Source organism: Scyliorhinus torazame, chromosome 10 (assembly GCF_047496885.1).
Source record: "Scyliorhinus torazame isolate Kashiwa2021f chromosome 10, sScyTor2.1, whole genome shotgun sequence".
Taxonomy (NCBI): Eukaryota; Metazoa; Chordata; class Chondrichthyes; order Carcharhiniformes; family Scyliorhinidae; genus Scyliorhinus; species Scyliorhinus torazame.
Window position 1 is genome coordinate 213,610,961 of NC_092716.1, and position 27,720 is coordinate 213,638,680.

The 27,720-nt window shown below is 43.7% G+C and overlaps 1 protein-coding gene across 1 annotated transcript in view; it reads right to left on the bottom strand.

The window, feature by feature from the left end:
• The window catches only part of dagla (diacylglycerol lipase, alpha), a 533,527-nt gene that overhangs the window by 113,251 nt on the left and 392,556 nt on the right, over nt 1-27,720 (bottom strand). The window contains exons 8-11 of the mRNA XM_072517705.1: nt 26,493-26,631; nt 14,277-14,364; nt 4,227-4,361; nt 814-891 (exon numbers count right to left, since the gene is read on the bottom strand). Of these exons, the coding sequence (XP_072373806.1) occupies nt 814-891; nt 4,227-4,361; nt 14,277-14,364; nt 26,493-26,631 (440 nt within the window). The remainder of the gene's footprint in view (nt 1-813; nt 892-4,226; nt 4,362-14,276; nt 14,365-26,492; nt 26,632-27,720) is intronic.

The following is a 27,720-nucleotide window of genomic DNA, read 5'->3' on the forward strand; positions in this document are numbered from 1 at the left end:
GTAGGACTGTACCCTACACACCTTCAAGAATTGAAGAAAAGTTTGAGGTGGGGATGTAAAATATCAAATGTTATTGCTTCATCCCTTACACAAGTCATTGGTAGATATACTTTTAGGAATCAAAAATACAATTACCAGTATTCTTTCGAACCTTCCTTTAATTTAAAGTGAATAACTTTGAAATAATAATTTAAACTGAAAATGTGCAAATCTATAACAATCTGAAACAGAACACCTAAAATATGTGTACCTATTTCTTACATAAGCTGCCTAACTAATGAGAATAGTTGCAGAGCAAGGATCAAATTAGGGGTCTTGTCTATGATGCTTATATAAGTAATACATTTTCTTACTACGCTATCAGAGTTACTGACTTTCTAAAAAGGAATTCATATTCATCAAGATAATGTAAGTTGTTCACTCAATGGTAAAACAACTGAATGATAAAAGGGTGTAACCTTGATATTTTCTTCCTCTATTTTGCATGTGAGCAGATCACTATTTAAATAGTAACACCAGTAGGCAAAAGGGGATAGGAAAATACACATGGAATTAATTAGCTAGATACCAGCATATCTGAAAAAACAACAGAGAAGTTGGCTGAGAACAAAGCAACAGTTTTACTTATTGAAAGCATTCACTCTCGAAATATTTATTGTGCAACTGAGACCACAATGCTTGGCACATATGGCAAATGTCAGGAGGAATGCAATCAACGGAATTGTCACATATTTCAAAATGTCCATCAAAGAAAGAAAAAAAATGTGCAAAATCATTTCACAGCAATCAAATATATTACAGAACAATACTCACGGCATTCTTCAAGTCGAGATACTTTGTATTTCGAGTGACTGGAATTCCTGATAAAAAGGCCAAAATGTCATTATTTGCCTGTGGAGAGAAAATACAAAATGACATCAGTTGCAATTTAAATTAGCAGAGAATTCCAACATGGTACCTTCTGTTCCTTCATTTTTGCTGTTTTGATGCAGGGTAGAAACTAAATATGAAATATCTTTTTCTTTCAGATTCTTATTTGCTTGCATTTTTCCATTATTTCTTTTATTTCCAGCCTTCACAATCTTTCTTTTTCTGACCTCTTGCCAAGGGGCTGGATTCCCCTGCCCCACCCACCGCAAGAACGCCTCAGCCGAGCCACGTACAATGGGGAACTCTATTGACCTCAGGCGGGATTCTCCAGGCTCCGGGCGGACGCGGACGAGAATCCCACCCAACATATCTGCCAGCCCATACTGTTAAGATTAAATATACAACAGTCATTCTGGTCAAATAACATATAGTGGTCACAGCCATTCTCTTCACCCATCGACCGATTTCCACCCAGCCTTTCCTATCGGCACTGGTTCATGCAGGGGGTCTCAATTAACTGCTGCTGAATGACCTCCAGTAACTCAACCAAGTGTCCATTGTTCTAAATCAAGTGTGCGAGTGCTGAAGGTTTTTTGATGATAAAGGGCACCATAGCCTCACCCTCTCCTTACTCAATGTCCACATACATACACTTAACAATTGAATGTCAATCTGGAGCAGAACCTTGGCTTTCTTTCCCTTTGAGGACAACAAAATCAACTGTAGTATCTGTACCCCTAATGCTGCTCCAGCTGGGACCAACAAACTTAGCACAAACTGGAAATCACATCAAGACTTTTTTGATGTGTTTGACTCAGTTACAAGGTTATATACAAATTCTAGAACAGTTGACTAATGCACTTCAGAATTTTCAAATAGCTCAGTCTAGAGTATTTTCGAAAGCAATCTGCAACTGGTGACACAAGAGTCCATTGTAAAATGGAATTAGCACCTCTGGATATGCAGATCTGGTGTAACAGCTGTGTCAATACAAGCCCAATATTTGACCGATCATTAAAATAACAGACAAAGTTCAATTGAACTGCACCCTGCACAAGGAAAGAAACACAGTTGCATTCATGATCCCAGCTGTACCTTAGGAAGGACTATAACAAGTTGCTTCCAAATGGGAACGGGAAATGAAATGGCAAGTTTATTCAGAGTTAACAGATTTTCTTGTGGATACTTCAAAACACTAAGTTAAAAAGCAAAGTAACTCAGTGTCATATTGTGTAGGGAATATGTGATGTTGATAGACTTCGGAATGCAAGTTAGGAAACAAGAAAATTAAGAAACTTCTTTCAGCCTCTGCTAACTGATAGTTCATGAGATCCAGGATGGTGGATGCAGATGCCAACTTGGGGGAGTCATTCACCACTTCCCGGCCATTTTTAGGGATCAGTTCTGTTGGGGCACAATTCAGTCACCCATAAGTAACATCAGTAGTAGGGAAAATGCTAGAGTTGATTATAAAGGGTGTAATAACAGGACACAGAAAATATCAACAGGATCAGACAAAGTCAATATGGATTCATGAAAGGGAAATCATATTTGACAAACCTACTGGAATGTTTTGAGGATGTAACTAGTAGAATAGAAAATGGAGAACCAGTGGAGCATGTGGTGTATTTGGATTTTCAGAATGTTTTCATAAAGTCACACATAAGAGGTTAGTGTGCAAAAGTAAAGCACATGAGATTGGGGGTAATATATTGACATACATTGAGAATTGGTTCACAGACAGAAAACAGAGAGCAGGAATAAATGCGTCGTTTTTCAAGTGGCGGGCAGTAACTAGTGGGGTCTCGTAGGGATCAGTGCTTGGGGCCCCAACTATTCACAATATACATCAATGATTTGGATGAGGGAACCAAATGTAATATTTCCAAGTTTCTGACGAGATGAAACTTGGTGGAAATGTGAGTGGTGAAGAGGATGTTAAGAGGCTTCAAGGTGATTTAGACAGGTTGAGTGAGTGGGCAAATACATGATAGATGCAGAATAGTGCGGAAGAATGTGAAGTTATCCACTTTGGACAGAAAAATAGAATGGCAGAGAATTATGTAAATGGTGAGAGATTGGGAAATGTTGACATACAAAGGAATCTGGGTGTCCTTGTACACCAGTCACTGAAAAGAAGCATGCAGGTGAGGCAAGCAATTAAGAAGGCAAATGGCATGTTGGCCTTAATTGCAGAGTATAAGACCAAGGATGTCTTGCTGCAGCTGTTCAGGGTCTTGGTGAGACCACACCTGGAGTATTGTGTGCAGTTTTTATCTCTTTACTGAAGAAAGAATATACTTACCATGGAGGGAGTTCAGCGAACGGTCACCAGACTGATTCCTGGGGTGACAGGATTGCAGTATGAGAAATTGGGTCGACTGTAATAATAATAATCACTTATTGTCACAAGTAGGCTTCAATGAAGTTACTGTGAAAAGCCCCTTGTCGCCACATTCCGGCGCCTGTTCGGGGAGGCCGATACGGGAATTTAACCCGCGTTGCTGGCATTGTTCTGCATTACAAACCAGCTGCTTAGCCCACTGTGCTAAACCAGCCCCTACATTGTATTCACTGGAGTTTGGAAGATTGAGGGAGAATCTCATTATCACATACAAAATTCTGAGAAGAGCTGGACGCACTGCATGTAAGAATGTTGTTTCCTCTGGCTGAGGGGGGTCGAGAACAAGAGGTCACAGTCTCAGGACATGAGGTAGGCCTTTTAGGGCTGGGGATGAGGAAAAGCTTCTTCATTCAGAGGGTGGTGAACCTATGGAATTCTGTACCACAGAAGCTGTGGAGGCCTAGTCATTGAATATATTTAAGAAGGAAATAGACAGATTTCTGGATTCTAAAGGTGTCAAGGGGTATGGGGCGAGTGCAGGAGTATGACACTGAGATAGAAGGCCAGCCTTAATCAAATTGAATGGGGGAGTAGGCTCATTACAGTAACTTAATTTGAAGCCTACTTGTGACAATAAGCGATTTTCATTTCATTTCATTTCAAAGGGCTGAATTTCCTACTCCTATTTTCTGTTTCTATGTGTATGCAAATGAGGAAAGCACAGCCAAGTGGCCTGCTACAGCAAGCCTTTGTCTTCAGACTGGCATGACACCCCAACGCAGGTCAGGCAGTCCATCTTCAGACCCTAGTGTTGGAAAAAATCCAGGATCAGAAAACCACCTCTGGTAAGAAGCCCGAAAAGTGTTGGATCACAATCAACGGGAGGGCAGAAAATCTCCATCAAGGGTTTTGTTAATACTCCCGATTGCCCATCCTAAGTCACACAAAACCCCTACTGCCTACACAAAACAAAGAACCCACAACCCCAAACATCACAGAATCTATTTCCTACCTCATCCAAGACAGCAAATCGCTTGGTCCTCTGTCTCTGACGCAATAATACAAGACCAGCAATGATGTCAGAGGGCACAATGTCCAAGTCTCGGAAGAACTCAGCAAAAAGAAAAGCAACTTCAGAATAGGCATCCTGTGAAAAAGAAACACAGCTGATAGTAGAAAAATAAAAATCCTAAGTCAGTTAGGTATGATAAAGGAGCACAGCATTCATGTAAAAATGCACAGATGCTTATTTAGTAGGGGAAGAAGAAACATCACACCTGGTGTAAACCATTTTTATCACAATGACATCACTCTTAATTGGATGCAACCATGTCTCATTTTTAAAAAATAAATCGACTTTAGGATTGCAAATCTCAGGTCCATATACAGTTAATTCATGGCAGCTCTCTTGCATGAGGGTTAATAGCTCTAATGGAGGACTCTCAAATGGAGTCACTATCATGGATGTCAGAATAGCTTCACCTTGATGTAGTTGGTGTGTGTGTGTGCACGTACAAATATATATTATATATATATATATATATATATATTAGTGTAGATGCTATATACACACACACATATACAGAAAGCATATATTATATAGGATATTGTGCGCATGCCCAATAAAAAGGCCACGTTTATCTCTCATCCAGAAGACATCTCTTGCCGGTGTAGTACTCCTTCAATAACACCGGATTATTAGCCTAGATTAAGTTCTCGGGTCTCTCGAAGAAGGCTTGAAATCACAATTTTTAGGACTCAGGGGTGCAATTCTCCCATCGGGAGTCTAAGTGCCGACGCCGGAGTGAAAACCGGAGTGTTTCACTCAGGCGTCGGAGCCCGCTCCCAGCCTCCTATTCTCCCACCCCGGGGGGGGGGGGGGGCTAGGAGCGGCGTCGCATCATTTAAGCCGCCGGGCCTTGGCGCCGCATAAAAGCGGTGCCGCATAAGTGACGTCACCCGTGCATGCGCGGTTGCCGTCCTCCCCGAGGCCGCCCCGCAAGAAGATGTCGGATGGATCTTGCGGGGCGGCGGTGGAAAGGAGGTCCTCCTTCAGAGAGGCCGGCCCGCCGATCGGTGGGCACCGATCGCGGGCCAGACCCCATTTGAGCCCCCCCCCGGTGCAGGAACCTCCCTCCTCTCCACAGGCCATCCCCCCAGCGTTCCCGCGCTGTTCCCCCGGCAGCGACCAGGTGTGGATGGCGCCGGCGGGAACCCGTCGTGTTGGGCAGGCGGCTCGGCCCATCCGGGCTGGAGAATCGCCGCTCGCCCGTTGCAAATGGCGAGCGGCGATTATTCGAGCGGCCAGCCGTGATTCTCGCCACGCCAGTTTGGGGGGGGAGAATTGCGTGCGGGTGTCGGAGCGGCGTGGCGGGACACGCGCGACACCCCGGCGATTCCCCCACCCGGCGTGGGGGTGGGGGGGGGAGAATTCCGCCCCAGATGTAAGAATGCCACCACTGAATTGAGGTTGACACCTGATAGTGTTTTGTTTTCTAGTGAGAGTAAACAGTACAAATCTCACAGCTGGGGTGCAAAGATTAACAGAGAGAAGCAAAATTGGTAAAATGAAAGAAATGGAAAAATAAATATTTGGTAAGCAAGATGCAAGAAATAAGAGGCACAAGAAATAATAACATTGCTGTTTGGCTCAATCAGCTCATTTGACAAATTAAACTTTTCACTTTTGTTGTGAACAATGTATAAATTTAAGTTGAATTGATATATTGTTTATATATATAAATATATATATTATATGTCCATGTCTGTTAAGAAAGGTTTTGTTTGTGAACATTTGTGCCTGGGTGTCTGGTTGGATTTGTGGCTAGAAGTCTTTCGGTCTTTTGGGTTTGTTTGTTTCTATATTTTTTTTTTAATGAAATTTTACAATGCCGGAAGTAAAAGAGATGGGTTAACAGGGGTTGAATGTCAGTGATTTTGTAAGTAAAACACAAAGTAGAAATGCTTTACTGTTCTTAGTGACAGCGATCCAGTGGCAGACACAGAAAAAGTAGAGATTTGAGAGACGATTTGTGGGTCAGAGAGAGATGGGGATTTGTCAGCTCTTGGAGGAGAAAAAGCTTGTGAGTCAGAAGTGAACCGAATAATCAGTTATAATGGCACCACATTAGCTGTCCTCCAGTATCTCTCCTGTGGCCAGAGAAAATTTGAACATTTTTGCCTGAGCTGCTACAATCTCCTCCTTTGCCTCCCACAGCTATCTGGGATATATCTCATCTGGTCGCAGGGATTTGTCCAATTTTAGGCCCATTAAAACTGTTAATGCCTCCTGCATCTCAATGTTAAGTCATTCAAGTAATTACAATGCGGCTCCCTGATTTCTATACCTACATCATCCTTCTCAGTAGTGTACACAGATGCAAAGTACTCATTTAAAACCTCACCTATCTTCTGGTTCCACACACAAATTGCCACATTGGTCCCTAATGTGCCCTACCCTTACCCTGGTGAACCTCCTGCCCTTAATATACTTATAAAACACCTTCGGATTTTCCTTTATTTTACCCACCAGTGCTTTTTCAGGGGGTTCTTAAGTAACCCCCTGCACTTTTTATATTCCTCTAGGGCCTCCGCTGTTTTGAGCCCTCAGTATCTGCTGTAAGCCTCTCTTTTTCTCCTTATCTAACCCTGGATACCCCTTGACATCCATGATTCTCTGAACTTATTGCTCCCACCCTTCACTATCATAGGAACATGTTGGCTCTGTACTCTCTCCATTTCCTTTTTGAATGAATCCCATGGCTCTGATGTAGATTCTCCTACAAGCAGCTGCTTCCAGTTAACTTTATACAGATCCTGTCATATTTTATTAAAATTGGCCCTCCCCCAGTTCAGAATCTTAATTTCCAGTCTATCTTTGTCCCTTTATATAACTACCTTAAATTCTGCTGACTTATGGCCATTGTTTCCAAAATAATAATAATAATCTCTACTGTCACAAGTAGGCTTCCATTAACACTGCAATGAAGTTACTGTGAAAATCTCCTAGTCGCCACACTCCAGTGCCTGTTCGGGTACACAGAGGGAGAATTCAGAATGTCCAATTCACCGAACAAGCACGTCTTTCGGGAGTTGTGTGAGGAAACCGGAGCACCCAGAGGAAACCACGCAGACACGGGGGAACGTGCAGACTCCACACAGACAGTGACCCAAGCCGGGAATAGAACCTGGGACCCTGGCGCTGTGAAGCAGCAGTGCAAACCACTGTGCTACCATGCCGCCCATTTGCTCCCCAACTGAAACTTCAACTACTTGCTTGGCTTCATTCTCTAACAGTAGATCCAGCACTGTCCCCTCCCTGGTAGGACTTTCAATGTTTTAGCATAAAAAGTTGTCCAGGATGCATTTTAAGAATTCTTCAGGCGCTAAATATTTCACACTTTGACTGTCCCAGTTAATACTGGGGAAATTGAAATCGCCTACTATTATTACCTGATTTTTCTTACAATTCTCAGAGATTTGCCTACATAACAGTCCTTCTATCTCTCCCTGACTGTTTGGGGGCCTATAATACACTCCCAGCAATGTGATCACCCCTCTTTTTGTTACTAAGTTCGACGCATATGGCTTCATTTGAGGAACCTACTGAGATGTCATCCCTGAGTACTGTCATGGTTCTCCCTAATCAGTAATGCAATTCCTCTTCCTCGTTTACTTGTTCCCTCTTTCACACCTGAAACCTTTATACCCTGGGACGTTCAACTGCTAGTCCTACTCTTCTTTCAATCAAGTTTCTGTGATTGCAATAATGTCATTATTCCATGTGCTGATCGACATTGAGTTCATGAATCTTACCCATCAGGCTCCTTGCATTAAAATAAATGCAGTGCCGTAGAACTTGAAAAAAATGTCAGACAATGCATTGGTGGAAAATATAAAAACAAATTATTGTTTATAGAAAGGTCTGGGAAATGGGTGGCATGTGGCGCAGTGGTTAGCACTGGGACTACGGCGCTGAGGACCCGGGTTCAAATTTCGTCCCTGGGTCACTGTCCGAGTGGAGTTTGCACATTCTCCCCGTGTCTGCGTGGGTTTCACCCCCACAACCCAAAAATGTGCAGCTTAGGTGGATTAGCCACGCTAAATTGCCCCTTAATTAGTAAAAGAAAATTATTGCGTACTCCAAATTTAAAAGAAAAAGAAAGGTCTGGCATAATATGAGTGAATTCTCACTCTTTGTGAAGGTAATTTAGCAATATGAGATTCTGCACAATCCTCAACCCTCAAAAAAATGTCTGAACGTTCAAGTTCTCATGTCTATGTGGAATTGCATCACACCAGCTGTGGATAGGTGTAATGCAAAAGAATGGGCACTGATCTCATATTTTATGGAATGTGACATAATTTCACTTAATGTGAATGCATAGCAATGTGGCTAATAGTCTGTTGCTTTGGTCTACATTTTGAAGAACTGGTAACAGGTGTATTTATCTTTTTATTCTTTCACCGCACATGGGTGTCACTGGCTAGGAAAAAGTGTTTATTATCCATCCCGAATTACCCTCAAGTGGGTGGTGGTGAGCCGCCTTCTCGAACTGCTGCAGTCAATGTGGTTTTGGTATATCCACAGAGTTGTTCAGGGGCGAGTTCCACTGAAGGATCGGCAGTAAAGTTCCAAGTCAGGATGGTGTGTGGGTTGGAGGGGAACCTGCAATTGGTGGTGCTTCCATATATCTGTTGCCCTTACCTTTCTAGGTGGTAGAGGTTGCAGGTTTGAAGGTGCTGTTGAAGAAGTTTTGGTGAGTTTCAACATTTAACACTACTATTTCAACGGTTTCACATTTAATATAGGATTTTTTTTTAAAGTTCCAATACTGTTGCATAATTGCATATTACAAAATCCTTTACATACTATAGTTTCAGTTACATTTTTCTAACTGTTATAAATGCTGCCAGAAACCATGTTAATCACCACCTCTCCAGCAGTCTGCATCTAATTGGCTCTCTACTGTTTCCATGACAAGCACACAGCCACAGCTTCATTTTATTACTCACAACAAATGCTATTTTGGGATTTTAATTATAGGAGTGGAAATTATTTGGAAAAGCACACCTGTTCCTGGGGCAACTAACCAGAAAGCAATCAATTTGTCCTAATTAAATTTTACCTGTCTCAGTTGAACTCATGTAAAATTTTATAACATGAAAAAAAATTGTCCTTGTATGCCATAACGCACAGCATGAAGGTTACATAATTTAGCTCCTGTTTTGCCATGAACAACACGGTCTGAATAATGAGGTTCTCATCTGTTTGGCTTATTGAAAGGCATCAATACATCCAGACTTATTTTCCATTTTTATTTTTCTCATCTTTTTACCTGAAGGTCAATTTTTGCGTGACAGATTGTTATTGCATTAAAACATTCTTCAACCATGTCAGGAGCAAACAATGGATGCAGAGAGGTTGGCACATTAAAGTCTGACAGTGGGGAAGTGATGTCTGAAGTTAGAGACAGAAACAAAATCCTGCCCATTAACTGTCTCACTGTTTTTTTAAAGGATAAAATTGTACCTGCCTCTGACAGCTTGTTCCAGATGCTCACCACCCTGTGTGTGAAGAAATTTCCCCTCTGGTCTCTTTTGTATCTCTCCCCTCTCACCTTAAACCAATGCCCTGTAGTTCTAGACTCCTCCACCTTTGGGAAAAGATGTTTATCTATGCCCCTCATTATGTTATAGATCTCTATAAGATCACCTCTAAACCTCCCACGCTCCAGTCGTGTGTCATCTGCAAACTTACTAACCATGCCTCCTACATTCTCATCCAAATCATTAGTATATTTAACAAATAACAGCACCGATCACTGAGGCACACAGCGAGCCACAGGCCTCCAGTTTGAAAAACAACCCTCCACAACCACCCTTTGGCTTCAGTCGCCAAGCCAATTTTGTATCCAATTGTCTACCTCACCCTGGATTCCGTGAGATTTAACCTACCATGCGGTACCTTGTCAAAGGCCTTGCTAAAGTCCATGTAGACAACGATGACTGCATTGCCATCATCTACCTTCTTGGTTACCCCTTCAAAAAACTCAATCAAATTGGTGAGACATGACTTTCCCCTTACAAAGCCATGCTGACTTTCCCTAATTAGCCCTTGCCTGTCTAAATGCCTGTAGATCCTGTCCCTCAGAATACCTTCGAACTCTTAACAATTTACCCACTACAGAAGTAAGGCTAACCAGTCTGTAGTTCCCAGGTTTATCCCCACAGCCCTTCTTAAACAAGTGCACAACATTTGCTACCCTCCAATCTTCAGGCATCTCGCCTGTGGCTGTCGATGATTCAAATATCTCTGCTAGGGGGTCAGCAATTTCCTCCCTAGCCTCCCACAACGTCCTGGGATACATTTCTTCAGGTCACGGAGATTTATCTATCTTGATGCGCTTTAATACCTCTAGCACCTCCTTCTCTGTAACACGTACACTCCTCAAGACATCACTTTTATTCCCCCAATTTCCTGCCTTTTCAACAGTAAATACTGACGAGAAATATTCATTTAGGACCTCTCCCATCCCTTCTGGATCTGCACATAGATGACCTTGTTTATCCTTAAGAGGTCCTACCCTCTCCCTAGTCACCCTTTTACCCTATGTATCTGTAAAAGCTCTTTGGATTTTTCTTTGCCTTATCTGCCAAAACAATTTCATGTCCTCTTTTTGCCCTCCTGTAACGCTGTTAAATTTTTGTTGAACCATAGACACATATGAAACTATCAGCCAGAAGGTGCAGAACAGCTCAAGAGCCAGGGTAAATATCTTCTCACTGATTTTGTTGCAAATGGATTGAGATCTCAATCAAGCTGGATGATTTCAAAAGCATTCTCTCTTTGACTCAATTATGGAAAGGTCTGCCTGTCAGAAAGGCCTGAGAGCAACAATGAAAGATAGAATGGGCTGCAAGGAAGATTTGACACAGTACAGCCTTCCCGTCCAAAAAACAGCAGCTGGAGGCTATGAACCACAAGCTACAGGAAGAAATTGTGGCACTGTCAAAAATAGGTGAGATACAACTGTTATTTTAATGACACGTAGTACATCTCTTTCTGTGACCAATGAAGCTGTCTAATCAGGACCAGATGATAAAGTTAATTTAATTTGTGCAATGACCTCCCAAGTCCGATATATAAATGAGGCAAATTATTTTTCATCATCTTGCTAGGCAAGGTGATGCGTACCAGCCTAGAATGGACCCCCATTCTAGGGGGCCTGCACCCCCAAGGCAAGCTCCCCATCTGGAGCATAAAGAAGCCAGTTAGCAGTTGTACTTTGCAATTGATGGCAGAGGAATAATTCTTAGAATTAATTTTCAAAACTATTGATAATTATGCCGGTTTCAGCAAAAAGTGATGGATCATTATGATGGTAGGTGCAGTGTTAAACTTTCCTCCAGAACCAGAGAGTGCGGATTTTCCACATGTTATAACCCGATGGAGGCCACGGGGTCTGCAACATCAGAGTCTCCCTGGCCTCACTTGAATATGATCTATCCCGATGAGAGGGTGGAGGTACACTCCTAAGCAAAGGATCCATGGGACATAATTAGCCTGGCCCAAGTGTGGGCCGGGTGCGGGAGACCCTTCGGGGAGTAGGAATTGTATTGAGTAGGGAAAATAAATATTGAGTTTTTCTAACATTAATCGCTTCCATGCGGTCACTCACCAGGAACTTTAGACAGGCAGCGAGGCTGGGATTGGCCAGGCTGGCCTTGGTCCCGACTCCACGTGGATTTTGCGGGACCTTTCCAAGGAGCCAAGTAATTACTCATTGTAGATGCCGATTCGAAGGATGGGAGTCCACCGCATGTGCACGATGACGTCGCGGGCTATGATTGAGAAGCTCCGACAAACATTCAGCACCCATAGGCTTCACGGGGAGGTAGTGTCAGACATGGCATAGCTTTCACGAGCGAGGAATTCTGCGCTTTCATGAAGATGAACAGGTCCGCCATGTACGGACAGCACCTTACCACCCCATCTTCTAATCGATTGGCCGAACGGGTGGTACAGACTTTTAAGTTCGACACGCGGAAGCAGACATCCGGTTCCCCAGAACCCAGTCTGGCCAATTTCCTCTTCTATCACTGCACCGCACCTCACGCCACTACCAGGGTAGTACCTTCGGAGTTCTTAATGGGCTGCCAGCTGTACATGTGGTTGAGCCTCATCATGCTGGACATTGGAGAGAATGTCTGTGAACAGCAGGAACACTCCGAAGCACGTTGAGAAAGTTCTCCACGGATGATGCACTCAGTGGCCATTGGGTGCTTCTCCCACAATCTAGACCACAGTGAAAATTGCGCAACTGATCGTTCTGTGACCCCTCCCAACACCCATCTGCGACCCGCACTTTGAAAAACCCTGGTCTAAAGTACTGTCTTGAGTTGCAATCTCCTCTGGAGGTGTGGATTCAAATCCTATTTCTGACATTTGGTATTTTTCAGATTTGAGAGGCCAAATGATCTTTTTCAGCTACCATTTCTTATTGTTCTGAGTTCTTCACAAAAAAAAGGTGATCAATTCAGGTAACAGTCTCCCAGGTATGGGTCAAATGGTCTCTTTCAGTGATATATGTCACAGGGTTGCAAGCGTGGCTTTCATGCCTGTCCACACCATCTACAAGGCACAAATCAGGAGTGTGATGGAATACTCTCCCATTTGCCCAGATGGGTGCAGTTCCAACAACACTCAAAATGCTCGACACCATCCAGGACAAAGCAGCCTGCAGGATTGGCACCCCATCCACAAATATTCACATCCTCCACCACAAAAGCAGAGGCAGCATCATTGCCACCTACAAGACACACTGCAGGAATCACCAAGACTCCTCAGACAGCATTTTCCAAACCCACGACCACTACCATCTGGAAGGTCAAGGGCAGCAGATACATGAGAATACCACATGAAAGATCCCCTCCAAGCCATTCACTAGCCTGACTTGGAAATATACCACTGTTCCTTCACTGCCACTGGGACAAAATCCTAGAATTCCCTCCCGAAGAGCACTTGGGTATACCTACTCTGCATGGGCTGCAGAGGTGCAAGTAGGCAGCTCACCACGTCCTCCAGGGCAATTAGGGATGGGCAATAAATGCTAGCCATCCAGTGACACTCATATCCCATGAATGAATATGAAAAAATGTACCCTAAATAGAATCAAAACAGTACAACTTGACACAGGATATGTTTCACAGCATAATTTGACCATTATCTGACTAACCCATTAAAGTCCTAGATATATTAACAAGGGGCAAGATGGGGGTTCCCACTGATCAGAAACTGAACTGGACTAGCCACATTAATACTGTGGCTACCAGGGCAGGTCAAAGGCTAGGAATCCTACGGCGAGTAACTCACTTCCTGACCCCACCCCCACCCCCAAAAAGCCTGTCCACCATCTACAAGGCACAAATCAGGAGTGCAATGGAATACCCTCCACTTGCCTGGTTGAACGCAGCTCCAACAACACTCAAGAAGCTTGACACCATGCAGAACAAAGCAGCCCGCTTGATTGCTCCTCCTCCCACAAACATTCAAATCCTCCACCACCGACGAACAGTGGCAGGGTGTGTACCATTTACAAGATGCACTGCAGTAACTCACCAAGGTTCCTTAGACAGCACCTTCCAAACCCATGACCACTACCATATAGAAGGACAACAGCAGGAGATACCTGGGAACCCCATCACCTGGGAGATTCCCTTCCAAGTCACTCACCATCCTGACTTGGAAATACATTGCCGTTCCTTCACTGTTTCTGGGGCAAAATCCTGTAACTCTCTCCCTAACAGCACAGTGGGTGTACCTACACCTCGAGGACTGCAGCAGTTCAAGAAGGCAACTCACCACCACCTTCTGAAGGGCAACTTGGAATGGGCAATAAGTGCTGGCCTAACCAGCCGACACCCACATCCCGTAAATGAATAAAACAACCAAATGTCTGCTATTTTTAAAATTCAGATTGTTCGTTAACTGCACATCAAGTTGATGTGGTTATTTTAACTATCGAAAAGAAACCCCAACTGGGAAAACTAAGATACTTACCGTCTGTGTGTCCTGTGTACGGGTACAACAAAGAAAAAATTTCAATCTCCGGCTCCAGCTACTGGCCTGTTCTTCCTCCAAGCGATGGCTGGATCAAAAAAATATGCATTTATAGCCTTAAAAGATAGTTGACAAAGTTTAATACACTAAGACTAAGATGCAAGGCTAATACACTAAGAGATCAGTTTTAAAGATGCCTTCCCATGCTTATCCAACTTCAAAATCTGAATAACTGAAAGATATAATAAGTGTCTGAAGAGAATCCTGAACTTCTTGCATCAGTCACAACTCCCAATGGTTCAAGCAAACCCCGCTCCACAGCTCCAGATATGATATTCTCAAGGGCACACACTGGAGCAGGTGGTCTGGACTTAAATGTTAACTATTTGCAAAACCTCTCCCAGGCTCATTATGTTTTGGTTTGGCTGGCAATCTTTCTCCTACGCTTCTCCTCTGCTCTCCTGAAGACATCAACCCTTCCAGCTTACAGATGCACAAATGTTAGTGTCTCCCCAAGAGGGTATTCTTTACATATCAGCACAAATGGGGAGTGTTAAAGTTGTTCCATACTGTCGGACATTGGGCTTAAACCTGAGCCTATTGTCATAGACATCCAGCTGTAGCATCCTAAAAGCTGTTCCAACTGATAACAGCTATAGACCAGGATTGAAGATGAGACTTTTAGATTTGACCAGCTCCTTATAAACCATGCCAAACACATAATATATCCATTAAACAACTGATTGAAGAATATTAGCCTGTCATAATGGAATTTTTTTCATTAAATGCTTCAAACAAAGCACAGCAAAATCCAATTTTTAATGAGCAATTGCTATAGATAGAATGAAGCCAAGGTGACTACCTAAATTCAATCTAAATGGAAAAATAGCTGTCAGGCTTGAGCATTTAATCCATAATGGAACAAATCTCTGTTACCTGTTAAAAATATATGAGCGACTTTCAAGCTGTCTATAAGAATACAAAACAATATTTAAGGATATCAAATATGTGGAAACAATTGCAAAGTAGATATCTGATCAAGGGGCTAAAGTAGCATCATAAATCTCATGGGTAAAGCACATGGGGGTTGCTGATTGAGTGAAGTGCATTACTGCCTTATAATTATAGAATCCCCACAGTGCAGAAGGAGGCCACTCGGCCTATCAAGTCTTCGATACATAGAAGATAGGAGCAGGAGGAGGCCTTTTGGCCCTTCAAGCCTGCTCCGCCATTAATCACGATCATGGCTGATCATCCAGCTCAATAGCCAAATCCTGCTTAGAACATAGAACATTATAGCGCAGTACAGTCCCTTTGGCCCTCAATGTTGCGCCGACCTGTGAAACCACTCTAAAGCCCATCTACACTATTCCCTTATCGTCCAGATGTCTATCCAATGACCATTTGAATGCCCTTAGTGTTGGCGAGTCCATTACTGTTGCAGGCAGGGCATTCCACACCCTTACTACTCTCTGAGTAAAGAACCTACCCCTGACATCTGTCTTATATCTATCTCCCCTCAACTTAAAGCTATGTCCCCTCGTGCTAGACATCACCATCCGAGGAAAAAGGCTCTCACTGTCCACACTATCCAATCCTCTGATCATCTTGTATGCCTCAATTAAGTCACCTCTTAACCTTCTTCTCTCTAACGAAAACAGCCTCAAGTCCCTCAGCCTTTCCTCATAAGATCTTCCCTCCATACCAGGCAACATTCTGGTAAATCTCCTCTGCACCCTTTCCAATGCTTCCACATCCTTCCTATAATGCGGCGACCAGAATTGCACGCAATACTCCAGAGTTTTGTACAGCTGCAACATGACATCATGGCTCCGAAACTCAATCCCTCTACCAATAAAAGCTAACACACCGTACGCCTTCTTAACAACCTTCTCAACCTGAGTGGCAACTTTCAGGGATCTATGTACATGGACACCGAGATCTCTCTGCTCATCCACACTGCCAAGAATCTTACCATTAGCCCAGTACTCTGTCTTCCTGTTATTCCTTCCAAAATGAATCACCTCACACTTTTCTGCATTAAACTCCATTTGCCACCTCTCAGCCCAGCGTTGCAGCTTATCTATGTACCTCTGTAAATTGTAACATCCTTCCGCACTGTCCACAACTCCACCGACTTTAGTGTCATCTGAAAATTTACTCACCCATCCTTCTACGCCCTCCTCCAGGTCATTTATAAAAATGACAAACAGAGTGGCCCCAAAACAGATCCTTGTGGTACACCACTAGTAACTGGACTCCAATCCTCAGACTGTGACCCCTGGTTCTAGACACACCCATCATCGGGAGCATCTTCCCTGTATCTTTTCCTGAATAATGGGATCTTGTTATTAAATTGCAACAGTTTAAGGGGGAAATTTATTAAAGGTAATACTTAAGAGTGCTGTAGCTGTGTGGGGCATTTATGTTGGTAGTTGATAAAAATGCTTACTGTGTGTGTTTATAAAAATGTTATCTAAATTTGTAGAATAAAGTTTTTGATTAAAAGTGCTTACGGCCTCTTTTGAATAACACCTGAAAGGCAAGCCCTTGTGCTCATCGTAACCAAAATAAATAAACAGTTTTAGGTCAGGTGAACTCCATGATATACTTTGGAGTTTTCTAAACGCTAGCCCATAACACCTGTCTAGTCATTTTAGAACATTATAAGTCGCAATGAGATCCCTCCTCATTCTTCTGAACTTCAGCGAGAACAATCCTATCCTAGTCAATTTCTCCCCATATGACAGTTCCACCATCCCTGGAATCAGTCTGGTAAATCTTTGCTGCACTCCCTCGAGAGCAAGAACATCTTACTCAGAAAAGGAGACCAAAACCGCACACAATATTCCAGGCATGGCCTCACAAAGACCCTGTATAATTGCAATAACACATCCCTGCTCCTGTACTCGAAACCTCTCGCAATGAAGGCCAACATACCATTAGCCTTCCTTACCGCCTGCGGCACCTGCATGCTTCAGCAACTGGTGCACAAGGGCACCCAGGTCCCTCTGCACACTCCCCTCTCCCAATTTACAACCATTCAGGTAGTAATGTGCCTTCCTGTTTTTGCTTCCAAAGAGGAGACAGAGAGCACAGAGTTTCACTCTATGCAGATGACCTGCTCCTGTACACCTCAAAGCCACAGGAAGGACTGAAAGCAATCATGTAGATCCTAAGAGAGTTCGGAACTTTCCCTAGAGTTCTAAAGGAGATAGCTTAAGAAATAGTGGAGGTGTTAGTTATGATCTTTCAAAAGTCACTGGAGTCAGGGAAAGTCCCAGAGGATTGGAAAATCGCTGTTGTAACCCCCCTGTTCAAGAAGGGAAGAAGGAAAAAGATGGAAAATTATAGGCCAATTAGCCTAACCTCGGTTGTTGGCAAGATTCTAGAATCCATTGTTAAGGATGAGATTTCTAAATTCTTGGAAGTGCAGGGTCGGATTAGGACAAGTCAACATGGATTTAGTAAGGGGAGGTCGTGCCTGACAAACCTGTTAGAGGTCTTTGAAGAGATAACAAATAGGTTAGACCAAGGAGAGCCAATGGATGTTATCTATCTTGACTTCCAAAAGGCCTTTGATAAGGTGCCTCACGGGAGACTGCTGAGTAAAATAAGGGCCCATTGTATTCGAGGCAAGGTACTAACATGGATTGACGATTGGCTGTCAGGCAAAAGGCAGAGAGGAGTTTTGGGGCCACAGCTGTTCTCTTTATATATTAACGATCTAGATGACGGGACTGGGGGCATTCTGGCTAAGTTTGCCGATGATACAAAGATCGGTGGAGGGGCAGGTAGTATTGAGGAGGTGGGGAGGCTGCAGAAAGATTTAGACAGTTCAGGAGAGTGGTCCAAGAAATGGCTGATGAAATTCAACGTGGGCAAGTGCGAGGTCTTGCACTTTGGAAAAAAGAATAGAGGCATGGACTATTTTCTAAACGGTGACAAAATTCATAATACTGAAGTGCAAAGGGACTTGGGAGTCCTAGTCCAGGATTCTCTGAAGGTAAACTTGCAGGTTGAGTCCGTAATTAAGAAAGCAAATGCAATGTTGTCATTTATCTCAAGAGGCTTGGACTATAAAAGCAGGGATGTACTTCTGAAGCTTTATAAAGCATTAGTTAGGCCCCATTTAGAATACTGTGAACAATTGTGGGCCCCACACCTCAGGAGGGACATACTGGCACTGGAGCGGGTCCAGCGAAGATTCACACGGATGATCCCATGAATGGTAGGCCTAACATACGATGAACGTCTGAGGATCCTGGGGTTATATTAATTGGAGTTTAGGAGGTTGAGGGGAGATCTAATAGAAACTTACAAGATAATGAATGGCTTAGATAGGGTGGACGTAGGGAAGTTGTTTCCATTAGCAGGGGAGACTAGGACCCGGAGGCACAGCCTTAGAATAAAAGGGAGTCACTTTAGAACAGAGATGAGGAGAAATTTCTTCAGCCAGAGAGTGGTGGGTCTGTGGAATTCATTGCCACAGAGGGCGGTGGAGGCCGGGACGTTGAGTGTCTTTAAGACAGAAGTTGATAAATTCTTGATTTCTTGAGGAATTAAGGGCTATGGAGAGAGAGCGGGTAAATGGAGTTGAAATCAGCCATGATTGAATGGTGGAGTGGACTCGATGGGCCGAATAGCCTTACTTCTACTCCTACATCTTATGGTCTTATGGCCCTAATCTGCGGCAACCACAAATTTCCCCCAGCTATGCTAGACACCAACTTTAGGAAATGGAGACAGGACGAGACGGGACGGACAGTTAGGGACTTTTCAGCAGGGCACAGACTGGCGACTCTGGATGAACTGACGGAGGATTGGGAACTGCCGACACGACAGGAAATGAGACACCTGCAAATAAAGCACTTCTTCCAAAAAAAGAGACAGTAGGGTACCCCGGCCCCCGGAGACAACACGATTAGAGGACAGACTCCAGTAGTGGTCCATACATTTTCCCACAGAATCCCCTTTCTTTACCGTCTGTATTTATCAAAAGAGCTCTTTCCTGTGTCTTCGAGCAGGAGCTGCCCTGTCTCCGACCACTCACACCATGGCCGCCACTGGAAGTCCTCTCTATCATGGCAAATTTAGTGGTCTTGCCTGCCATGATTCCCTCCTCTGGTGGAAATGGAAGGTTCTGCATAGTATTCCAGGTATAGCCTGATCCAGACTCTGTACAACGGGAGTATAACTTTTGAATTGAGATAAACTACGACATTCCTTTTCCTTTTTCATTACTTGTTATTCATGTGCATTAGCTTTTAAACTTGTCTGCCAGAACACTTACATCTATTTGTTCCTTCACAGATCCTAGTCTCTCATTATTACTAAAACATTTCCAGTAAGTTAAATTGCTGTGTTTAAATAGCAGACAGAGAAATCATGTGTCAAGCATTCACCTGATACCATTGCGAACAGTAATTTTTCGTCTCATCATATATCTGAAAATTTCAACTGGTTGATCAGCATCTAAATGTTCGTATCCATGTGTGACCATTCATGAGAACTAGGGTGTCTTACGGTTTAGTTTCAAAGGAATAAGCTCAAGCTTATCCCTTCTGAGGATAATTAAAAATAAAACTAATTAAAATTGCTAAATTGGTTTATCCGCAATTCATGTAATTGTGTGCCTGCTTCAGAGTTGCCATGCAATCAAGGACTGGACTGGCTCTGATTTGTCAGTCTGTTTTGTCTTGTGAAATTAGAATGTAAAACTATTCAGATTTAGTGGGTACGTGGGAGAATAGATTACTGTTTGTAAATCAGCATGATATATCTGTGGTTAGATTTCCTGAATCCCATAATGGTGTATTGAAGTCCTTAAAAAGTCCTATATTTTCATACATGTGATCCCTCTATGAGAAATCATTTTTAACTTAAAAGATAGAGCGCAAGAAAACATATCAAATAAAATATCCAAAACTGAACTCATCTGAAGATGCAGGCTCCTTCAGAGGATATATTTATTGCGTTCAGTGCTTGCCTTTCCCTTCAATAAATTCTAAATTTACCAGTGCTGCAAACCGTTGTTTCGTATACTTTAGATTTTCACCTGTGAATTCGAAACTAATTATGTAAGGTAAACCTGCACCCTAAATTCTGATAAGTCTATGACCTACTACACTGTTAGCTTAATTCATGAAGGTGAGTCGGGGGTGGGGGGGGGGGGGGGTGTAGATGTTTGTGTGGCGGGGGAGCGGAGTTCAATAAAATTGTTACCCAGAAGCTAAAAAATGGTTTTTCTGGGTAACTATTGCTGTAAGACATTCGGAAGCATCTGATATTTGGGATTTAAATCGCACTTCAGATGATTCCCTGTGCAGATCAATTGCCCATCAGAAGTTTCAACTTACCTGGAAACGCTGCAGTGGGGGAGTGGGGGGGGGGGGGGGGGGGGGCTGCATTTCAAAAGTATCTCCAACTGAAAGAATTCCCCTGATGACAGTGGAATTTTACATAACATTCTCAGGGGCGCTGCGCCCTTGCTGTTAAGGGTGTTTAATGAGGCTAGGGAGCGAGGGGTACTTCCCCCAACCATGTCACAGGCCTCGATCTCCCTTATCCTGAAGCGGGAGAAAGATCCGGAAAAATGAGGTTCATAGACCAATCTCCCTTGTGAATGTGGATGCCAAATTGCTGGCCAAGATCTTGGCTTTGTGAATAGAGGATTGTGTGCCAGGGGTGATAGGGGAGGACCAGACGGGATTTGTAGAAGGGAGGCAGTTAACGGCCAACGTCAGAAAGCTTTTAATAGTGATTATGATGCCCTCCGAGGTGGTGGGTCGCCATGAGAAGGCGTTTGATCGGGTGGAGTGGGAGTATCTGTGGGAAGTCCTGGAGTAGTTTGGGTTTGGGCAGGGTTTTGTGGACTGGGTCCGGTTGCTGTACCAGGCATCGGTGGCGAGCGTGCTGATGAACCGAGTGAGTTTGGATTATTTCAGGCTGCACCGGGGGACGAGGCAGGGATGTCCACTCTCCCCACTGCTGTTTGCCTTGGCTCAGACTGTCGAAGAACTGGCAGGGGATATTCGGGGGTGGGGGGAGCTCAGAGTCTCGCTATACGCGGTCAAACCTATTCCAGTATAAATATGGGTAATAGTGAGGTCTTTGCAATCCGGGCCAGGGGGCAGGAGAGGGCATTGGGGGGGGATGCCATTCAAGATGGTAGGAGGGCGTTTACGGTATTTGGGAATCCAGGTGGCGCGGGGGTGGGAGCCGCTACACAAGCTGAATTTGGCTCGGTTAGTGGAGCAAATGAAGGAGGACTTTCGGAGGTGGGATATGCTCCCATTGTCACTGGCGGGGAGGGTGCAGACCGTAAAGATGACAGTTCTCCTGAGATTTTTGTTCATATTCCAGTGTCTCCCTATTTTTAATCCAAAAGCCTATTTTAAGAGGGTGAATGCAGTGATCTCTGGGTTTGTGTGGGCGGGTAAAACCCCGCGGATAAAGAAGGTGCTGCTGGAGGGGGGCTGGCCCGACCGAATTTCAGGAACTACTATTGGACAGCAAATATAGCAATGATCAGGAAGTGGGTAGTGGGAGAGGGGTCGGTATGGGAGCAGGTGGAGGCAGGGTCATGTAAGGGCACATGTTTAGGGGCACTGGTAATGGCACCTCTGTCGTTCTCGCAGGTTTGGTACTCCACATGCTCGATGGTGGTGGCAGCTTTAAGGGCGTGGGGGCAGTGGCAGAAGCATATGGGAGTGGAGAGTGGAGGGAGCATCAGTATGGACTCCAATTTATGGCAACCACCGGCTTGTGCCGGGGGGGACTAGATGGGGGGTGACGGAGTTGGCAGCAAGCTGGGATTGAGCGGTTCGGGGACCTGTTCATTGACGGCAGCTTTCCGTGCTTAGAGGACTTGGAGAAGGTTTTTGAACTGCCAGGTGGGAACGGGTTCCGTTATCTGCAGGTGAGGGACTTTGTACGAAGGCAGGTTTCGACCTTTCCGCTTCTACCGCCCCAGGGATACAGGACAAGGTAGTTTTGAAAACGGGAGTGGGGGAGGGGAAGGTCTTGGAAATTTATTGATTGATTGATTTTTTCTATAAATTGAGAGTACCCAATTCAGTCTTTTCCAATTAAGGGGCAACTTACCGTGTTCAATCCACTTACCTTGCAAATCTTTGGGTTGAGGGGGTGAAACCCACACAAACACAGGGAGAATGTGCAAACTCCACACGGACAGTGACCCAGAGCCAGGATCGAACCTGGGCTCGGCGCCGTGAGACTGCAGTGCTACCACTGCGCCACCGTGCTGCTCTAGTCTTGGAAATTTATAAAGAGCTGATGGAGTGGGAGGGAACCCAGATAGAGGAGGTAAAACGTAAATGGGAGGATGAGTTGGGCAAGGAATTAGAGGCGGGACTGTGAGAGGATGCCTCGAATAGGGTTAACGCGTCCTCGTGGTGTGCCAGGCTCAGCCTAATACAATTTAAGGTATGACTGCGGTCCGTATGAGCAGGTTCTTTGAAGGGGTGGAGGACAGGTGTGGGCTGTGTGGGGGAGGGCCTGCAAATCATGTCCACATGTTCTGGGCATATCCGAAGCTTAGGGGATTCTGCAAGGATTTGCTGATGTCACGTCTACGCTATTAAAGGTAAAGGTGGCACTGAGTCCAGAGGTGGTGATTTCTGGTGTGTCGTAAGATCCAGGAGTCCAGGGGATAGAGGCTGACTTTTTGGCCTTTGCCTCCTTGGTAGCCCGAGACATATCTTATTGGCGTGGAGGGACTCGGAGCCCCCAAAATCGGGGGTTTGAGTGAGTGACATGGTTGGGACTCTCAGGCTTGAGAAGATTAAGTTCGCCCTGAGAGGGTCAGCGTTAGGGTTCGCCCGGATGTGGCAACCGTTTATCGACTTCTTTTAGAAAATTAAGCTGTCAACAGATACAATAAAAGGGGGTGGGGGTATAGGGAGGTAGGCGGGTAGGGGGAGATAGTTATGGCGGGATCAGTGAGTGGAGGAGGGGGACTGGGGAACTGGGTGTGTAAGCCATGTTGGCTGTGTGTGGTTGTTGGTTGGGGGGGGTGTTATTTACTGTATTATGTTTGCTTTTGAAATAGTTGTTAAAAAATTACAAATGCCTTAATAAAATGCTTTTTTTAAAAAAAGAATTCCCCTGATGATATGAAATGCATTTTATAAATATACATTCTTTCTGCTATGCATTTTTGGTCTGTCGATGTTTTTAAGTTGCTGGTCAACTTTTGCAAGTTTTCTAACTCGGCATTTGAGGAAATAGTGATGTATGCTTCTGGGCTGCAGGTAATTTCCAAATTATTCAACAAATACGATAACATTTCTGTAGAGTTTCTGGTAAAGGCTCACCAGAGCCAGTCTTGAATAGTTACAATAATGCACGACTTGTATTTTTATCTTCAGAAGGTGCCCTTATATAATTAGAGATTTTTACAAATCAATAATGGGCACAATACTGATGGCTCTTTTAATAATTTCCCAGCCTTTGCTCTCCCCATTCTCAAAAGTACTGACTAATACTGGGATTTGTTTCAAGCATTGACCACTTTCTGATACCTCACCCAAGTCCCCATTCATCAAACATAAATTTAGACTGTATGAGTCTTTGGAGGGTGAATAATGCCAGTGGATCATCTCACAGGGACATCAGTATCATTTCCCAACCTGCCCCAGTCTTCTTCTGGTGCTGACACAGATACTATTTACAGTACAAGTCACTGACAGAGAGCAGGAGTTAAAACCAGTTTTGGCTTTAAACTGACTCCTGTGTTGCAAGAGCCAATTGCAACATTTGAACAGAGATTAGTAAACTCAGTGCAGACCATGGATTGATCCCGAAGCTTTCCTGGTGTGTTTACCAACTGAACCATGGGTGAAACCAGCTGTTATTTTTCCAATTCAGCCCTTAATTCTGTGCGTGCAACTAAAGTCAAAAACATTGATTGAATTTTTTCCAATTAACTTTAATTGCTCCATCTACAGAAAGAAAAGTGGATACAAAAATAATGGCAGAAACCCACTGTATCGTTGTTAACTGTCTAATTGATTTATTGCATCTTTTGAAAACAGACCAGATAAAAGGATTCATTCAAGCTTTCTGTTTCAATGACCAATAAACAGACTACTTACTGTGGTACGACACCAGGAAGATTCCAGTTTCGATTCTCATCTAAACTAGCCTCAACCAGAACATTGCGGTGTCTCAGGGTTAGAGAAAGTAACATTTTTTCTGTAATTCCACTCTTGACAATTTTCTACTGATGATGGCTAATGCCCAGTTTGGTCTCTTGGCCTGAAGAATTACTCTTTGGCGAGGCAACAGAGGACAGCCAGCGTCCATGGAATGATATCCCAAAATGACTTTGTATCTTCAATAGAGAGAAGAGAACATTACCCACGCTTGATTGCACAATCTAAGCATATCCAGCAAAGGTTCCACTCCTTGCCCCAAAACATCCAAAGGATCTAGTCTAGAGTCTGAACTTCTAAACCCCCCTACATCTCCCTCTCGTCCTTCAAGAATATCCGTAAATCCACTCAAACAAAATTTCGGTCACATCTCCTAATATCGCTTCCAGTGTCTGGGTATCCATGTTTTTGATACTCCTCTAGTAACTCATTTGGGTTATTTTTCTATTTTCAAGGTGCTCAATATATATAATCTGTTGCCACTTATCCTTCAGCAAATGAAATATCCAAAGTTGACCCCCTGCAGCCTTATTGATTTGAATAATTTAATATCCTGCATTGTCTTTTCTCAGAAAAGTCTTTCGGGGCTTGTGTGAGGAAACCGGAGCACCCGGAGGAAACCAGTCAAGGGAAGAACGTGCAGACTCTGCACAGACAGTTCTTTTTAAGGTCGCCCACAAATTCTGAAGCAAAAATAAGCATCATAAATTTTAACTCAAAATTCCAAAATCCATCTTATGATGTAATTGGAAATTCAGCACAAAAATGTTCAAAGATAATTTTGTCATTCAACCGTAGGCAAACAGATTGATGCTGGGGGTTGGGTTACTGTTAGGGTGGCAGATTTCTTGAGCCAGACTGTCTGCTGCTATTTTATCATTTGCATATTTCTGGCATATTTCTTATATGCATAAATGCACGTGTCAATGCATTAAACAGGTTAGAATCTTTCAGACTGTCCTGCATTACTTTCCAAACTTCGAAATGGGCATGAGCCCATGGGTCAAAGACAAAACAGCAGCTTGGTAACATTGAATATTTAATTATTAAAGGTTGCAAAAATTTGAATTTTTAAACTATTTTGTGAAAATGTTATCTTATGTACTCACTGAACCCAATTGTTCAGGTCTAGATTAGAGAAGCACCATGCCAATGAGGAATTCTCGATCTTTCTGCAAACGGACTCCTTCCTACCCCACCATTGCACGCCAACCCTCCATGTGACCTCCTTTACCCATTCAATCATCATCCAATTGGGTTTCCCATTGATTGATGTGACCGTGCCATGCAAGGGGTCACTTGAAGGTACCTTTCCATCCCAGCAAACTGGGAACAGAAAAAAAACATTGTGTGCTATCATGGCAGGCACTGATGCTGCCTTGGAGCTCATTCCCTCCCCTCTCAGCAAAGTGCGACCAAAAAAATAAAAAAGCAAAATACCATGGTTGCTTGAGATCTGAAATAAAAACAGAAACTGTTGTAAAAACTCAGCAGGTCTGGCAGTATCTGTGGAGAGAAAAGCAGAGCGAACATTTCGAGGCTAATGTGACTCTTCTTTGATACAGGTAAATAGAAATTGGGCGGGGGTGCGATCCAATCATGAGCCAAGGTTTGGAAATCCCTGCTCGAGAGCAAACACTCACATTCTGAGTGTTTGACTGTGTTCCAGAATATTCAGTTCTAAAAAACAGAACTTGGCAAAATTTGAAGAAAATGTCAAACTTTAAAATCACAAAAAGCAGAAAACTTGTATTTACAAAGCACCTCATCAGTCCCACAGAACTAACCTCAAAGTGCTTCACACCCAGTGATTCACTTTGATCTGCTGTGGCTACAATGTAGAAAACCCCCCAGTGGGAAAGTAACGTCGTTTTGTAATTTTGGAAGCGAGTAAATTACAGCAGGGTAGCTCACGAATATGTTTGGTGCTGACATTACCCTCTTCCTTCTGCAAAAATAATATTACTTTTTATACCCAGTTTCCAGTTGCTGCATCACAAGCTAGTAAGTCAGTAAATGAAGAACCATCCAGACTTACCGTAAATTATAAGTTCTGAGGTTGCGTTGACGGCGCTTCGTCGCGCGAAGTTTCACAAACGTTCTGCCTGTTCTGTCGAAGACGCACATTACTGTTATGCAGACGCTTAGAATAACAACCCAATTACAGGCTACAATTCCTGGAAACAGAGGAAAGTCAGAACATAGATGTAAGTATGTTGATCATTAAATTGTTTAACTTTAAAAATATGCTTGCTTTTGTATTGGGATGCGAACATGTATTACATGATGCTGGGCGGCACGGTGACGCAGTGGTTAACACTGCTACCTACGGCGCTGAGCACACTGGTTCGATCCTGTCCCTGGGTCACTGTGTGGAGTTTGCACATTCTCCCCGTGTCTGTGTGAGTTTCACTCCCACAACCTAAAGATGTGCAGGTTAGGTGGATTGGCCACGCTAAATTGCCCCTTAATTGGAAAAAAATAAATAATTGGGTACTCTAAATTTATTTTACAAAATGATGCTCGTATGCTGCTTTAACAGTCTAAAATTTTTGATTGACTTTTGATTAATAATTATTTGATTATATTTGGACTCATTGTTGGTATAGTGATGTTTCATCACACTGTGCATGTACTCACTGAGCCATGAAGGTCAGGTTTGCCATCATCATTTAGTGACATCAATGGAAGAGCAAAATGCTGCTGTCAGAATTAGGATGGATTTACCCAAGAACCCAAGGATCCCTAAAAAGGGCATAAAAAGAAAAAGAAACAAGGGAGGCCTGACCCTCCCAAACTGACAATAGTACCACTGGGCAGCCACGACAGAAAGAGCGAAGAGATGGGTGAAAGAATTGGAAATGGAATATGTGAGGATGGAGGAGAGCTCCTGTACAGGGACAATCCTCTTGAGTCCTCGCCACAGCAACACTCCCATCCTCGCCAACGAAACAGTCAACAAGCCCAGTGGTGGTAGCCACACTCCGAACCTGGAATCAAATGAGACACCACTTCGGCCTAACCAAAATGCCCACTATCGCCCCCATCTGCGGCAACCACAGGTTCGTGCCAACCATGCTAGACGCCACCTTTAGGAGGTGGAGACAGGACGGGGAAGACGCTGACTGTTAGAATCTTCTACACAGAGGACAGGCTAGCGACCTTAGAGGAAATGACAGAAAAACAATAATTAACCAATGAAAATGAACAGTGACACCTACAGGTAAAAAACATCCTCTGCAAGGTGGATGACAACATACCCATGG